At 26.5% G+C, this 15,853-nt stretch overlaps 2 protein-coding genes across 2 annotated transcripts; one reads left to right on the top strand and one right to left on the bottom strand.

Moving 5' to 3' along the window:
* Positions 1–10: 10 nt before the first annotated feature.
* polybromo (protein) lies at positions 11–10,626 on the bottom strand. The gene is given in 28 exon segments (XM_017908227.1): positions 11–97; positions 100–217; positions 296–413; positions 489–538; positions 627–777; positions 850–1,093; positions 1,651–1,773; positions 2,014–2,196; positions 3,271–3,342; positions 3,477–3,649; positions 3,721–3,893; positions 3,972–4,129; positions 4,276–4,860; positions 4,954–5,293; positions 5,386–5,591; positions 6,474–6,768; positions 6,945–7,111; positions 7,181–7,348; positions 7,414–7,566; positions 7,925–7,987; positions 8,051–8,149; positions 8,219–8,331; positions 8,424–8,868; positions 8,951–9,130; positions 9,198–9,326; positions 9,425–9,670; positions 9,758–9,872; positions 10,573–10,626. Coding segments are annotated over 27 exon segments (4,944 nt in total). The 5' UTR covers positions 9,863–9,872; positions 10,573–10,626.
* Positions 10,627–11,605: 979 nt separating this feature from the next.
* Positions 11,606–13,296, top strand: LOC108553364 (cytochrome c oxidase subunit 4 isoform 2, mitochondrial). Its single transcript, XM_017908233.1, has 4 exons — positions 11,606–11,684; positions 12,187–12,402; positions 12,620–12,812; positions 13,077–13,296. The coding sequence occupies exons 2-4, from the start codon at positions 12,193–12,195 to the stop codon at positions 13,181–13,183; spliced, it is 510 nt and encodes a 169-aa protein (XP_017763722.1). The 5' UTR covers positions 11,606–11,684; positions 12,187–12,192; the 3' UTR covers positions 13,184–13,296.
* Positions 13,297–15,853: the final 2,557 nt, after the last annotated feature.

Here is a 15,853-nt window from a genome sequence, read left to right as displayed (position 1 = left end):
CTATAAAGTTTTATTGATAGCTAACACATCTCGCATCATCATGTTCCTGAGCGTCCATAAGGCATTTACCACATTTCCATGGTTGCCCACACCATTGCCTAACCATTCTGCAGGCAATTTCGTAACATCAGGAATTTGTGTATTATCAGGATTTGCATTCATTTGTTTGTCCCAATTTGATATGTACCGATTTTCAACATTTAACGCTTCAATATATCTATAATTGTAGTAAAAGTACCCAAATATAAGTTAATAATGTAAATTAAATTGCAATAGAAAAATTCAATTTATATACCGTAAGTAGGCATCTGAATGTAATACACGACTTGGTCTTGGAGGAACAGCAACAAACATAGGTTCTGGTTGCTTAGCAACAGGCATGTTACTTGTTTGTGTTGCAGCTGCCGATGTTTCTATGATAAAAAGATATAAAAATTAGAAGGCAGTTGTAATAAATATCATGAATTTATTAAAAATAAATTAGTTACCAGTTTCCATTGGTGGCAATACCGTTGGACCTTTTGATGCCATATAATTCCTGCAATAAAAAATGTAAATGAAAGTAAAATATATTGTATTATAAATTAAAAGATATTACTTTATTATACGATATTTTGACATCATACTTGCTTCTTTCCGAAGGAGGTATGATACGGCCATTTGATTTAAGGATATGTACTTCCTTAACATGCCTTGCAAGTCTTTGTACACTTGGAAATGGAGGTACAGATTTTTTCGTACGACCACAACCACGCCATTGACATTGAAATTCTACATCTATTAAGACACATATTTAAAAAATTAAAAAATATTTGTGATAACACACGAAGTAATACATATAGCACTTACCACTTGCAGCATTAACAAAAGACAGTTGAACATGTCCATTTTGTTCTGCGATACAATGGTCAATACAATCAGTCATATCTTCAAACTGCCAATCACAATTATCCCAGCAACATTCATAAACAACATCTTGTAAAGCATTAGTGCCTACTGAAACATTATTTCCTTTAAGCTGTCCTCCATCTTCATTCATTTTAATTGCTCTTTCTTCCCAAGCTTGTTTTTCTCCTGCTGGCAATTTTCTCCACTGAAATAGAAAAAAATATTTATTTGGTACATTTCTTAAAATATTTTGGTGTTTTTTAAAAATAATTTTTTAAAATCTTTTTCAGTGATTAAATATGAAATGGTTAAAGAAATTAATTTCAATTACAGGGCTACTTTCCATGTATAAATTTATATAATTAATTTATATGACACATTAGCATGATTAACATACAAAATGTTAATATGTAATAAATACATTGCAAATATAAAATATTATATAATCCGTGTTTTAATATTCAGATTAATTTATAAATAATATATAATTTGTATATAAAAAATAATGTGTACAATAGGAAAGATAATAATTTCTGCTTTAATGAAAAGATATGGATAGTAGCTTTGACAAAGTTCATATTCATATTGTTTTCAAAAGAAAGATGAAGCATGCAGAATGATATACTCCCTTAGCAATTCTAAAAAAGAACTTTGATAAATTCTTTTATAATATAGTATCCGAAAAATTATATCTGCATACTTTTCTTCTTCAATAAGTTCTTATAGTAAACTAAAAATCAACAGTAAAAAATAAATAAATACCTCGTTGCCAACAATTCTGCTAATCTCCCCAAAGGATGATTCAGGATTGTTTTGTGTAATCTGCGTTCGCATTTTACTCGAATATAAAATATAGCCCGTAACTAATTTCTTACCCGCCGTTTTCTAAACAGAAGAAAACACAAATTATAATACCACCGCTTTATGAGAACGAATTGATATTATACCTTGAAAGGTAAAACATCTAATTGTTGGTCTAATGTTAGATAACAAAGTTTAAACGGTGCAAAAACAAAAAAAAAAAGTATATATGCTGGCATATTTTTCTAAACAAAAGTAAAATGAAATAAATAAAATGCGATATATGAACAAGTTATAAGCAAATAATGTCACGGTAAGGCCTACCTTCTTAGTTGACACAGGTGTTTGAGTATTGGAGAGCACCGGTTGAGCTTCTGCAGATCCAACGGACGGTGGACCACCAGCGTCCATGCTGTCCTCCCCAACTCCTACTCCTACTCCCACTCCCAATCCTACTCCCATGCCTAGTACATCGGGTTCCAGCTTCGGTAACAATGGTGATGCTTCCTATACCATTTATGTTATGTTACGTTCATTATCTATTACCGAATGTAATATAAATATTTGTTTTAAATATTTTAGATTGATGTAACAATTTTGTATAATATCATTAACTAAACAAATTTTTCCTGACCAGATATCGCGACATTCATACGAATATTATTATCCTTTATAAAAAGTAATAGATTTAATCCAATTATAAAATATTAAAATGTCCTGGATACCATTTACAGTACAAGATATACTGTAATAATAGGACACAATTTTCCAATATCTAAATTAAACTTTTTGTAAATGTTTAAAAAATTTGTAAATATTTAGATATTAGTACTGTATGCATTCCATTTAAAGCATAATGTTTCATTTGTATATTATTTGGGTTAGAGTGACATGGAAGCAAGACTTTTTGGTGGTATTCTACATATATCATATATGTATATACATACATGTATTAGAGATAAACCCAACAGGTGCTCTGAATTTAAATCCACGAAAAATAATGTCTAATCCTACATAAATACTATATAGAAAAATATATCTCAAGAAGTATTTTATGTAAACAACATAACAAAAAAAAAAATATATATATATGTACACATAAATATGTATGTAAATATATATACACAAAAATATGTATGTAAATATATATACACAAAAAAATATATACACAGTACAGCACAGCACAGCACAGCACAGCACAGCACAGCACAGCACAGCACAGCACAGCACAGTACAGCACGCACACACGCACGCACACACACGCACACACGCACACACCACACCACACCACACCACACCACACCACACCACACCACACCCACACACACACATAACAAGAAAAGAAAGAAAAAGTGAATATGCCGGCATAAAATGAGAAGCATGCTTAGGTACAAGTTGATAAAAAACCTGTATCACAGGCAAGTTATATATGCATTTAGGAAAATGGATAAAAGTGTAACAAAGTTTTACAATAATTTTTAACGTGAATAATTTGTATATAAACTTGCATGTGATTATCAGAAAACATGCAATTTTGTTATGATATTAACCGAACATAGGAAGTTTATAAATAGAAATTACCATTTCAAATTGAGTTGAACTAGGAGTAACAGACTTGACTTGATTTTGCGTCTGAGCCACATCGCCCGGAACCTATAACACACACGTCACATGCAGAAGCAATGATATTCAGTTAGTTGCATATCAAATAACAGGCATATCAAATAACATATCGTTATCAAATTTTTGCATAGAATGTTATTTAAATGCTTAAATTTCGTAAATACCTTAGCTGGATTAATGGGTCTCCGGAAGAAATAAATTTCATCTTCAGTTACTGTTGAACTATGATTAAATTTTTTTAAGCCTTCTTGTCCTAGTTTTTTCATGAGACTTTTACTTTCATCATATAATGATTCACAGATATATACATCATCTTCTGGAATTTCCGTCGATCGACCTATTAATAATTTTAATATATTTAAGATATAATAATATAATTAATTTTTAATTTTTTTCTTATATACTTACTACAAATGTATTCTCCATAATCAAGGACGGCACATTTTCCAACAATAGCCACAATAGGATGAGTACCATCAACTGTAGATAGAAATAGTTCTTGTTTATAAAATAACTTAGTGGGAGTATGTGGTACTTCTGCAGGTATTAACAACCATGGACCCTTAAAATAACACTTTCCACTAGACAAAAAATTAAATAATTATTTGTAATAACCATTTAAATCATAAGCAATTTATAATTAAAAGTATATTACATACTCTTTTGTCGACCATATAGCATCAATTTGTGCAATTTGTTGCCTGCCTCCATCTGTTGCTACATAAACAAAGTCACCAGTTTTTACAGATCCAGCACATGTATTGTATTGTTCATAGTAGGTATTTTCTGTGTCATCTGGGTTGTATAATATCACATTCTTCAAGAAAAAAATTGATTAAAAATTAGAAAAGAACTTATAGGAACAAAATCATACTATGTAATATACTATATAATTATTATGAGTTACAAATATAATGTATCACGCAATATTTTTTGTAAGTATAATATATCAAAGTTACTTACAGGTCTTTCTTTTTCTGTTAATTTTTCTCCTTCTTCTAATTCAGCAATTTCTTCTTTGTGCTTTTCTAATCTTTCCTTATATACTGATATTACTCGCTTTGGTTCTAGTAGTTTCTCTCTTGGAATTAATTTTAAGTGATCTGGATCAAAATTCCAGACTTTAATCTTTTTAAAGGCCCTTGCTTTTGTAGAATATCGCGATTCACATACATAAACATCTTTTTCTAAGAAACCTTCAGGTTGCATTCTAAAGTAATCCTTAACACTTAATACGCAACATCTTCCAGCTACTTTGGCTAATGGTACAGCCACATGAGCATCACTTTTGAATAACTCCTTGTCAAGAAATTTTCTAGATGCTACATGATAAGTTTCACTTGGTCTATAAAATAAGTTGCCATATAACATTTGTTGACCTTCTGCATTAGTCCATAGACGTTCTATAAGAACTACACTATATTCCATGCCTCTTTCTGTAGGTTCTATATATGCAAAGTCTCCAGCTCTATATACTTCTTGATTAAAACTCATTGACCCACCACTATCACTATTACTTCCTTCTGTATTAGTATTTGTTTCAGAATCCTAAAGAAACAAAATAAATACATCAAATATTTTCTTCCTTATTATATGTTTTGTACATATTTTCTACAAAAGTAAATTTTATGTAATGTATACTTTTGTCTCATTTCCATCACAACTTTCATCTTCATTAGGTAATGACAGCTCTTGTTGTTGTTTGACACGTTTCAATTCCTCAACTTGAGCAGAGAGATCAAGAAGTGTGTAGTTAAGTGCTGGTGAATGTAATAAATCGCCTCCACGAGTTACTTCATCACGAGTACGTAAAAAAAATGCTTGGAGTTCTACACTATCTTCAAAAGGTTGCGAATCTGTACGTGATAGCCTTCTAGCTCTTTCTAAACATGTAAATACATCTTCTTGAAAACGATCTAACCGCTTATATACTCCGCGATCCAATCTTCTTTTAATTAAATCTAATGATAATCCTCGTATCCTAATATTTGAAATATAAAATTACTCATATTGTGCTAATAATATAAAACAAAATTATTGAATAATATTTTATTTAAATTGAAAATAATATACTTTTTCCCATCAACAATATCATGTTCTGGAAGTTCTGCCATTGAGTCTGAATAACACCTTCCTTCTTCATCTTGATGATTGTAAAGAGCAGTAAAAATGGTTGCTAATATTTCTTGAACTGCAGCTGATACATCTGGCACACTTTCTTCATCTTCACTTAATTGTAATTTTGTTTGAAGGACTAATCTTTGTAAAATTAAAGCATCCTACAACATGATTTAGATAGGTTATAAATGGTATTTGAAAACAGTATCAATAAAAATTGCTTTATGTTAATATGTTAATAAACAAAATGTATAAAAAGGGGATTAAATGAATAATATTCTACAAAAATACTGTTTACTTCGGTTTCGTTCTTCTTGCATTTTTTTGATAAACGCTGATCTACTTCCTTGTCTCTCATTAAACGAATAAAACAAGGTCGAACTTTTAATGCCTTATGCACAGAAACATTATTTTCATTATTAATATTTCCTTGTTCAAACATACTGAGCAACAATATATACACATAAAGAACTTGCAAATTTATAATTTTTACAGATATTCACTGAACACTTTTCCATGTGTTTAATTTATGATTATTATTTTGATAAAACTGCATATTTGCATCAATTTTATTATTATATGTATTCGTAGATAAAAGTCATTTGTTATTCTGTAAAATCCTTATATGGATCCGTATGAAACGACGAAGCTACGAAAGAAGCTAACTTCACGTAACCTCAAAAACTATAACCGTAAACAGATCGAGCTGTCCATGTTTTCGCGCGAAATTTCAATTCGTCGCTTAATTTCCATATTATTCGTACGCGCTAGTTATTGATTTTTTAATTATTTTAAATTAAAGTAAAACTATAATAACAACTATATTTTTCAATGTATTGTATTTTCTTATAAAAAACAACCTTGGAAAATAATTAACTCTTCAAACAATTTTTTTATTAAATACTAAATTAGTAAAACCATTCTAATTATTATAACATTCAACTTTCAAATAAATAAAACCTAATTCTTTTTAAAAATTGACTTGATAAGTTAATAGAAATTTTAATTAAATATTTTAAAAATATATAAATCGATGTACAAACCTTATATATTTGCGAATCAGGTTCATTATACTTGCAGGCATTATCAAACATTAATATAAAATCTGACACAAGTTCATCCAAATTCTCGTACCCATTATTTTTTAAAGTGGAAGCTATTTTTTCCATATTCATTGGCTGTTTAATAACTTCGTAATAATCGGGATATTCATTTTTATTCGGTAATTTCATAAAAATTAAAGATAATTGCCTCCCTTTTGTATCATGATAATCTTTTATAGTGTCATACATAGTTTTCAGTTTTTGTAAATGTAGTGGCACAACTTTCTTAGGTCTCCTATGGAGTTTATACACACACACATGTATATATACACATACACACATACACATGTACATATACATATACATATGTATATAATGTATTTACTAATTATATTTCATTACTTATTTAATTACAAATCAATATTTTTGTAAAAATATGTAATTATACTATACATTTAAAATACTACATACCCAACATTCCTAGTAGGAGTAGATGCACTTGATTTTGTAGGCTTGGGTATTTCAGGCAAAGGTCCTAATTCTTTTACTTTGTCCATTAATACTCTCTCAAGAGTATTTGCATCTTCATATATTAAAGAGCCTTCTTCATTGTATTGACGACAATTATTGAACATTAACTACAACAAAATAATAATAAAAATCAACATAAGATACATTTGTTAAATCTAATAATGAAAAAACTGTACCTTAAAATCTTGTATTAATTCATTTTCACTTTGATATTTTTCTGCTTTAATATTAGCTTCAATGGCTAACATGTCAATTGGTTCTGCTATTACTTGATAATAATCTGGATATAATTTTTTAGAGGGCTTTTCCATAAACATTAACATTGGTTGTCGGCCATCTTCACACTGCAATATAATAAACGTTGTACTGCTAAGCTTTGGTTTTAGTAACTGACATTGGAATTACTTACAACGTATTCTATAACACATTTAACTAGTGCATACAATCTTTTTTTTAATGGTATATTGTCTTTATATTTTCCACGTGTTAACAGATTTGAAGCACGTTTAATGAGTTTAGGTTGATGAGAGCTATTTTCAAATTCACTATCCGAGTCTGAATCCTATAAATACAATATTATAAAAAAAAGAAAGGAAAAAAAGAAAGAAAGAAAGAAAGAAAGAAAGAAAGAAAGAAAGAAAGAAAGAAAGAAAGAAAGAAAGAAAGAAAGAAAGAAAAGAAAGATATAAATAGTTCGTTAAATGTTTAGTATAAAAAATCTTTTAATTAAAATTTTATATTTGCAACTCATATCATACACATATAAAAAAAGATATTTTAGTATAAATTATTCATTTACTATGTTATTAATATATTATTATGTTGAATAATTCAATACGGGAAAACCTATTATAATACAAATGATTAAGACATGAAACTTAAAGAGTAATACGTTCTTACCTGAATGAAATTTTATTTACCTGATCAAATTCTAATAGTTCTTGTACTTTTTCTTGCATAATTTTTTGTAGTTTTACAGCACACTAGAATATTTAGTACATAAATAAATGACAAAAATGTAAAATTTTTCAATTAATATTTAATACCTTATATAATCTAGATGTATGAATATTATACTTTTTTGCATTTTCAAACATAATATTCATGTCACCAGCCACTTCACTTACAGTACCATATTCGCCTTTCTGCAAAAATGGTAAATCAAACAAAAATAATTTATAGAGTATAAAACAATTTCTATCTTTATTAATTACCTTTATTTTAGTACGAATTTGTAACAAAGAAATAGGATTTTTAATAGTCTTATAATAATCAGGATACAATCTTTTTGATGGCAGTTTCCAAAAATATTCACTCATTCTAACTCCTTAAAAATAAAATAGATTACATAATATTATTGTTATATAATGTTATTTATTACCAATATTGTAATGTTTTCAAAAAAACTATATAAAATACCTTGATTATTAGGTGCTGTTCTGATAGTTTGAAAAAGTTGCCACTGTGGATTGTCAGCTTCTTCAGTTTCTGCAGGTTCTTCTTCTTCATCGTCGCTTTCTTCATCTTCATCTGGTAATGCTGCAGTTTGAGCTATTAAGGATTGTGCCATAGTGCGACTGCCTCTTTTACTTCGTGTAGATGGTGCAGTTGTTGCAATTTTTGGAACAGTACTGCTTAATCCAATATCTTGTTTTCTTGCTGCTGCAGTAATAATCTTTTTTAAAAGTTTTGCATCTTTGTAAATTTGAGAACCAGGCTCATTAAATTGGCAAGCATTACGACACATTAACATTAAATCTTTTTCCATATCTGTTATGCTATTATAGGCCCCTTCTTGAATTTTTCTTGCAACTGTTTTTAAATCTACAGGTGTCTCAATTACATCGTAATATTCTGGATATAACTGAAAATATAAAATTATTCATATGATAAACTTGTTTAAGATAATAATATGCCAATACTTCACCAGTAAGAATTTATCGAACTTTTTTGGATGGTTTAAGTTGAAACATTGTATGTAATGGTCTATTATTATCAGCTGGATCTGTTGCTGTCATAACTGCTGCAAATAAATCTTCGAATTGTTGCATTGTTTCTTCATCAGGATTTGTAGAACTTTCAGATGTATCTTCTGCATCTTCTTGCTTTGTGGTAGTTTTTCGAGCCTACATAATTAATATCATATTAAATATTTACTGTTTACCTACTGTATGTATTTATATTTTTACTTACCAATCGTCCTACTTTTAGAATAAGTTTTCCTTTAGGTTCTGGATCTTCATATTCTTCCATAATACGATTTTTTGTATTTATGCATAATTCCCAGAGCTCTGAGGCATCTTTATATTCAGGTGATGTACGCTATTTTAATGAAATGATTTTAATAACTTAATATTTACTTAATATAAAAATATATTGTTTTGTTTTATAATATATGTTTATGTAAATTAATTTATTACCATATAAAAGGCCTTTGCATTATTAACCATGAGTTGAATGTCAGCAGCTAAATCATCCATGTCCCTATATTCATCTGTTTTTAGTTTCTGTTGAACCTTTAATAGGTCTATAGGATTTGTTACAACTTCATAATAACCTGGTTCTTGTCTACGTTTAGGCACACGTATAAATGCATCACATAATAACGTTCCATCCTCTTTTTTTTGATTACGTAGTACATCATATAATTGATGGCACAAGTCACTCTAAACGTTGAATAAAATAAATATTATCTTTGGTCAACCATAAAATGTTTTATTACTGATAATTTGTAACAGAATGCAATAACTTACAGGATCTAATTTTTTCCGTCTTTTTGTTGGTTCAGGTGGTATATCATCACCATCATCTTCTGTGCCTCGACTTGCAACTGAAGATGTCCTACGGCGCTTGTTCATCCCGAACAATCTTAAAAAACATGCAATATAAATATGTACACATATAAAAATACTTCAGTATTTTATATCAATATGGAACTGTGATATCACAATTTCACATCCAACTCTTAATGTCACTATAAAGGATATACACAGGAAAGATTAACTACATGTTGTGCCTAGCTAATACAATGTAATTACATCACTTGAATGCAGAAGATCAAAATGTAAATAGAAATTTAAAAAAAAAGAATTTCATACACAATACATCAATTTATTAAATGTGTTACTTTACAAAGAAATTCCTTGGCGTACGTATTAAGTATGAAAATAATCGAGATACACAACTGCAACTTAAGAAAATTTCGCCGCCATGATATGTCGCCACTGTGCTTCAAAATACAGAAATGTACAGCATTACAATTTTTGGATATTATGCTTCAATTAAATCAATCTTAGTTGAAATTCACCACAAAAATTACAAAATAATTGCACTTGAGTAATTGATTAAATAACTAAAGATTACTACCAAAGTTTACAACAAATTATCAAAGTAAAATTTGCCGCCATATCAAAACCTCACTGTATCTTTACCATTGTTCTTCCACGAACATTTTATCTTTTGAGGCACATGTGTTATCATGTTCTGAAATGCTCACCTGTTGTTAAAATTTGTATAAAAAGTTTTTCATTAGTATACAACATGTAAAATAAAAGCGTTACAAACGTACTATACTTTTCATCTGCAACGCACGATGACACACGACTTGGCTAACGCCATGCCGTAAGCTACCGCGGGTTTATAATCACACGAATTGTACGATCCTATAGACAGAAATAGAGACTACTTCATATGTCTTTTCATACATAAATTTACTTAGTCGATAAGGTAGATGTATTTTAAACATTTAATATATATTCATATTTTATATATATTGTAGAAATTATAATCCCCAAATAAAGAATATTAATGCACTAATATTCATATTTAAGAATAGTGTCATAATGATTATTATAACGAATATTCTAATAAAACATTTTCGTTACTAATTTTTTAGTTATTAATTTTATAGCTCTTATTTGATAGCTATTTGGAACTTTTAGTAATGTAATTTCTTATTCTATAGCTATTTAGAACATTTAGTAATGTAAAATTATAAATATATAATATCTAATAAAGAATATTTTGTGATTTTTTCAAAACTATGTAGTGTTCTGCTTACTATTATTATTATCACTTTTATTTATTTATATACATCTTTTATTTCGGTGTTGATTATTTTCTATTTATCTGATGAAATGTGACAAAATGTAATATTTATCTCCATTATAAAAAAGAAATAAATTTTGTTTAACAATTCAACATTTTTTAACAATATAATTTTTGTCATATTGACACTTATGACTATGAATAACGTTAATAAAAAGAAAAGATTATTTTAAGAATGTAATATCTGTCAATAATTATAGTATAGATTGAAAATATATATCTAATTTAATACAACACTATAATAAGCATAATTCATTTAAAATACATGTTAAACAAAGAAAAATCTTTTAATAATATAAAATCTTTTGTAAATTTTGTTAAGATTACTATTTATCAAAAAGTTTTATTATATTAAATTAATGTAAAATGATTCACGTATGTATATATTTAATGTAGTAACCGCCATTATTTAAAAATCGATTGTAAAATATAAATTGTATATCGATAATTTAAAGTTCGATATTTATATATATAGTATTGGTACGTAATATGAAGCATTTGAGAGTACACCCAATTGTGACTGTACTGTGCTAGTAGACATTTTGATTTTCAAGGAAGGAGGTAGCAGAGAAAGTAAGATTTTACGCAATAAATATATTGTTCATTATTAATATTAATAATAACTAAAATCATGTTTGTACTATAATAAATTATTGACCGTAATAAATTTAAATATATTTAATTTCATTAATTAAATTTTCTCTATTAGATAATCATGATATAAGTCAATCAATATGTACTATTATCTAAAAATCAAGAATTTTCATAAATTTAATCAATATATTAAAATTTGTACAATTTTTCGTTGATATTTAAAATTTATTTTAATGTTTTAATACTTTTGCGTATATATGTAAATTGTATATATTCGATAAAATTGCTACATGTAATTTTATAAATTAGATAAAAATTGTTAGAAGAAAATATTTTTTAATGATAATTATTTTATTATTAAATCTACAAAGAAAAAGAAAAATACATTTTATCTCAATAGTTTATGAAACAGTCTATAGAACCCAAAAAATTGAATGTACTCATGCCTTATTTTATATTTAATATTTTTATGTTATTTCAGCATATAATGGCAAATAAAGTATTAATGTTATACATGCGACAAAGTACTCCAATGTATTTAAATATTCGTAAATTATCAGCATTTCCTACATTTCCTAATAAAATTGGGAATAGAGACATAGTAGGCCATGGATATAATGGAGAAGCAAGTTACTTAGATCGAGTTGATTGTCCTATGCCTGCAATTCGTTTCAAAGCAAATACTCCAGATATACTGGTAATCTAATTGTCAATCTTAGTGTTTAAACATAATGTTTAAATTGTAATCTTACATAAATATTTTTTTGTAATTAATTAACATTTTAAATATTAAGACCTCAATAATATTGTTATTAATTTATAGTTGCATTATATTATTACAAGTTCTAAATTATATTTAATATAAAAATTTATTACATTAAATGTAAGAAATTTTAATATTAGATTTTATATAGGCATTGCGAGAGAAAGAAAAAGGAGATTGGAAAAAATTATCGATAGAAGAAAAAAAAGCATTATATAGGGCTAGTTATTGTCAAACATTCAGTGAATTTTTAGCTCCAACAGGAGAATGGAAAGGAGCTATAGGAATGACATTGATAGGTTTGGCTTTTAGTGTTTGGATATTTTTCTTTCTTAAAATCTTTGGTAAGTTGAAAATTGTTATTCATATCTATTTTTTAATATAACTAATAAAGTAAATAAATTATAAATTTTTGTTCCTTAAAAAAAAATAGAAGTAAATATTGTTTTTCTAATAGAATGATCTAATACTAAATGTTAGATATTAGTAATATTTCAATATATATTACTTATTAATGCTATAAGACATCTTTGATCAGTTTGTCTATTCTATTATTTAAAAGTTTAAATACATCATTTGTTTACTATTGCATACTATGAAACTTTCAGCATATCCACCAATGCCAGAATCATTTAATGAGGAAAACAGACTTGCACAATTGAAACGTATGAAATTACTTGAAATCAATCCTGTTACTGGAATTAGTTCAAAATAAATTAAACTTATTTCTGTTGAAAGTCATAACAAGAAATAGTTTGTTACATATAAATAATTGTTTATACATATATCTTGTACAATGTTAGTAGAAATGTACTTTAATAAATTAAATTAAAAATTTTATTATATAACTTTTGTATTTTTCCTGTATAAATCATAAATATATGTCCCATATTGCATAATGGAAGGTTAAAAAAGGTTATTTTAATTGTAAGAATATAAATATGAACGTGACCAATCTTTTCAATCTTTTATATAAAGATGTGTCATTTTGGTATATTCTGAATTTTACAAGGAAAATTACAGAAACTGTTTACATTTGAATAAAAATAGTCCCTACGAATATTATAAATTTTATATAAATATATATCTCATAATTTCATTTGTAAGTTAACAGTGGATAATTATGTTGCTTTTTAAGTTGTTTTTTAAAGAAAATATCTGAGTTTGGTCATGTTCAAATAGATATACAGGAAATGTTTGTAAACCCAGGTTTAAAATTGCTTTTATTAAGATTTAAAATTTTCATAAAATTAAATTTTTCATAAATACTCATTTGGATAAGAATACATAAAAAGAGAAACAGAGGAAAGAAAAAGAAGGAAAAATTTGATTAGATCTAATTGGAATGATATAAACCTTGTAGTTTGATATGGGTAACTAAGGTCGAATTATATAACAAAAATATCTACTGTGATATGTATTTTAATTTGTGAAAATAAATAATGTAACAAAAAATACACCTGTTGTTGATGTTATAAGATCTATATTGTAATTTAAGCTTTTTGATCGATATATTTTATATACATTAATTTAGATCATTATAAACAGAATTTTAAGATTATAGTGAAGTAATTTAGTTATACCATAAATTGCATACTTGAAAAATAAAATAAATTCACAGTTTATTTTTTGTATCTTAGAATTTGTTTTGGTATTTCAGAAATAAAAAATATTACAAATGTAATGTTGTTCTTTATATTTCAAGTACATAAATCCCATTTTAAATATTTAAATTATGTTAATAATTTATTACTTATTATTTTGTACTATAAATATATTTTTAACTATATTATTTAAAATTAGAAAGATAATAGCAATGGTACAAAAACAGCCTGTTATCACTATTTATTAAATTTTTAGTATTTTACATTTTTAAATAATTTTTGAAAATTGATAAACGCAGGTGACGAATTGTTAATAATAAATTTTTACGAAAATTTGACTCCAATTAAAAAAAACAATTAGCGATAATAACAATAATAACACTAATAATAATTACATAGTTTTTAAGAATGCAAGATCCACATTTTATAATGTTCATATACATACACACATATATGTATATTGTAACAAGTAATTGACATCCTAATTATAAAATTGAATCACAGCTTATAATGTTATTCATAAACAATGTTATTTTTTCAAGTAATATTACAGAATATTATGCCAAAATTAAAAAGTTTGAAGGAAAGTGAATACTAGTATTTTTATCTTTGCACTCGAATTTAATAGGAGATACTGGTTGAATCATATTACAACTTGCATTAACACAAAATGCAATCCAGACAAAGATTCTTAATTAGTAAATGTTTGCTATTTTTACGCAATTATATCTTTCAATTTGAGTAATAAAAATCTCTGTTGAACAACGGAATGTAATTTTCAATAATAAATTAGATACAAGATAATTTCACAAGTACATTTCGAATTTTCAATAATATAAAGGCTTTTTGCATATTGTCACATACAAAATTTTTGAAATGTTGCTCAGATTTTAAAGAGTAATACAGAACATGTTTAAATGCAATGTGATTCGTGTATTGAATTCGTGTAACATTCGATCATGATGTATATGCTTACTATTATTTTAATAATATAAAAATAATGTATTATTGTTCAGGGGAGACTAAAAATTACAAACTAGTGTTACGAAATCAGTAATTCTGTATAAAAAGTAAAGCATTATGCACAATTACGGCTTTAAAGAACACAGAATAAAAATCTAAAGTATATCATCTTTTCTTTAATGAATTAGTATTTTAAAAATATTTTTTTATTCAAAATTTGTTGATCATCAGCACACGAACTTATAACTTTATTAAAATCCAACAGATATACCAAAACATTTTCACAATTATTGGACTTACATATCATAGGAGAAAAAAAAAAGAAAAAAAAAAGGAAAAAAAAAATTCAGATATACATGGACTAATCCATGATTTCAAATGATAAAATTATTATAATGAACACTATTTTAGATACGTACAAAATAAAAAAATGTAGTAGGTAACTCTTAGACTTATTTTTCTATGTTTGATAATATATATTACAATATTTACAATAGGTAAGTCCCAATATCACCAATTTTTCTGTTACCCCTTTGTTATAAGAATATAGTTTCATATAGAAAACTAAGTCTTTATCATCATTATTCGAGTTTGTTTTACAACTTCATGAAATTTTTAAGAAAACTGCACTGTAAATAATCTTTGTATATATCGTTCGTATTATATAAATGTATTACAATGAGTTTATCGTGATTATGAACACAATTGCTATTCAAAGATTGCAATAAGCTTGTAACTTTGTAAATAATAATTGATAAAATATTACACATTTTTAAATGTTATTTGTAATATGTGCAGTAATGCAAAATAAAAGTAAA

Source organism: Eufriesea mexicana, unplaced genomic scaffold, assembly GCF_001483705.2.
Source record: "Eufriesea mexicana isolate 0111107269 unplaced genomic scaffold, ASM148370v2 scaffold10327, whole genome shotgun sequence".
NCBI lineage: Eukaryota > Metazoa > Arthropoda > Insecta > Hymenoptera > Apidae > Eufriesea > Eufriesea mexicana.
The sequence above is the reverse complement of the archived record's forward strand: the minus strand, read 5'-3'. Positions and strand labels throughout refer to the sequence as shown.

Bases quoted from the DNA above. Each gene is read 5' to 3' on its own strand.
- LOC108553364 (XM_017908233.1), top strand. From the start codon at position 12,193: ATGGCAAATAAAGTATTAATGTTATACATGCGACAAAGTACTCCAATG. The intron at 12,403-12,619 runs GTAATCTAATTG...GATTTTATATAG, and splicing joins CAAATACTCCAGATATACTG to GCATTGCGAGAGAAAGAAAA. The intron at 12,813-13,076 runs GTAAGTTGAAAA...TGAAACTTTCAG, and splicing joins TTTCTTTCTTAAAATCTTTG to CATATCCACCAATGCCAGAA.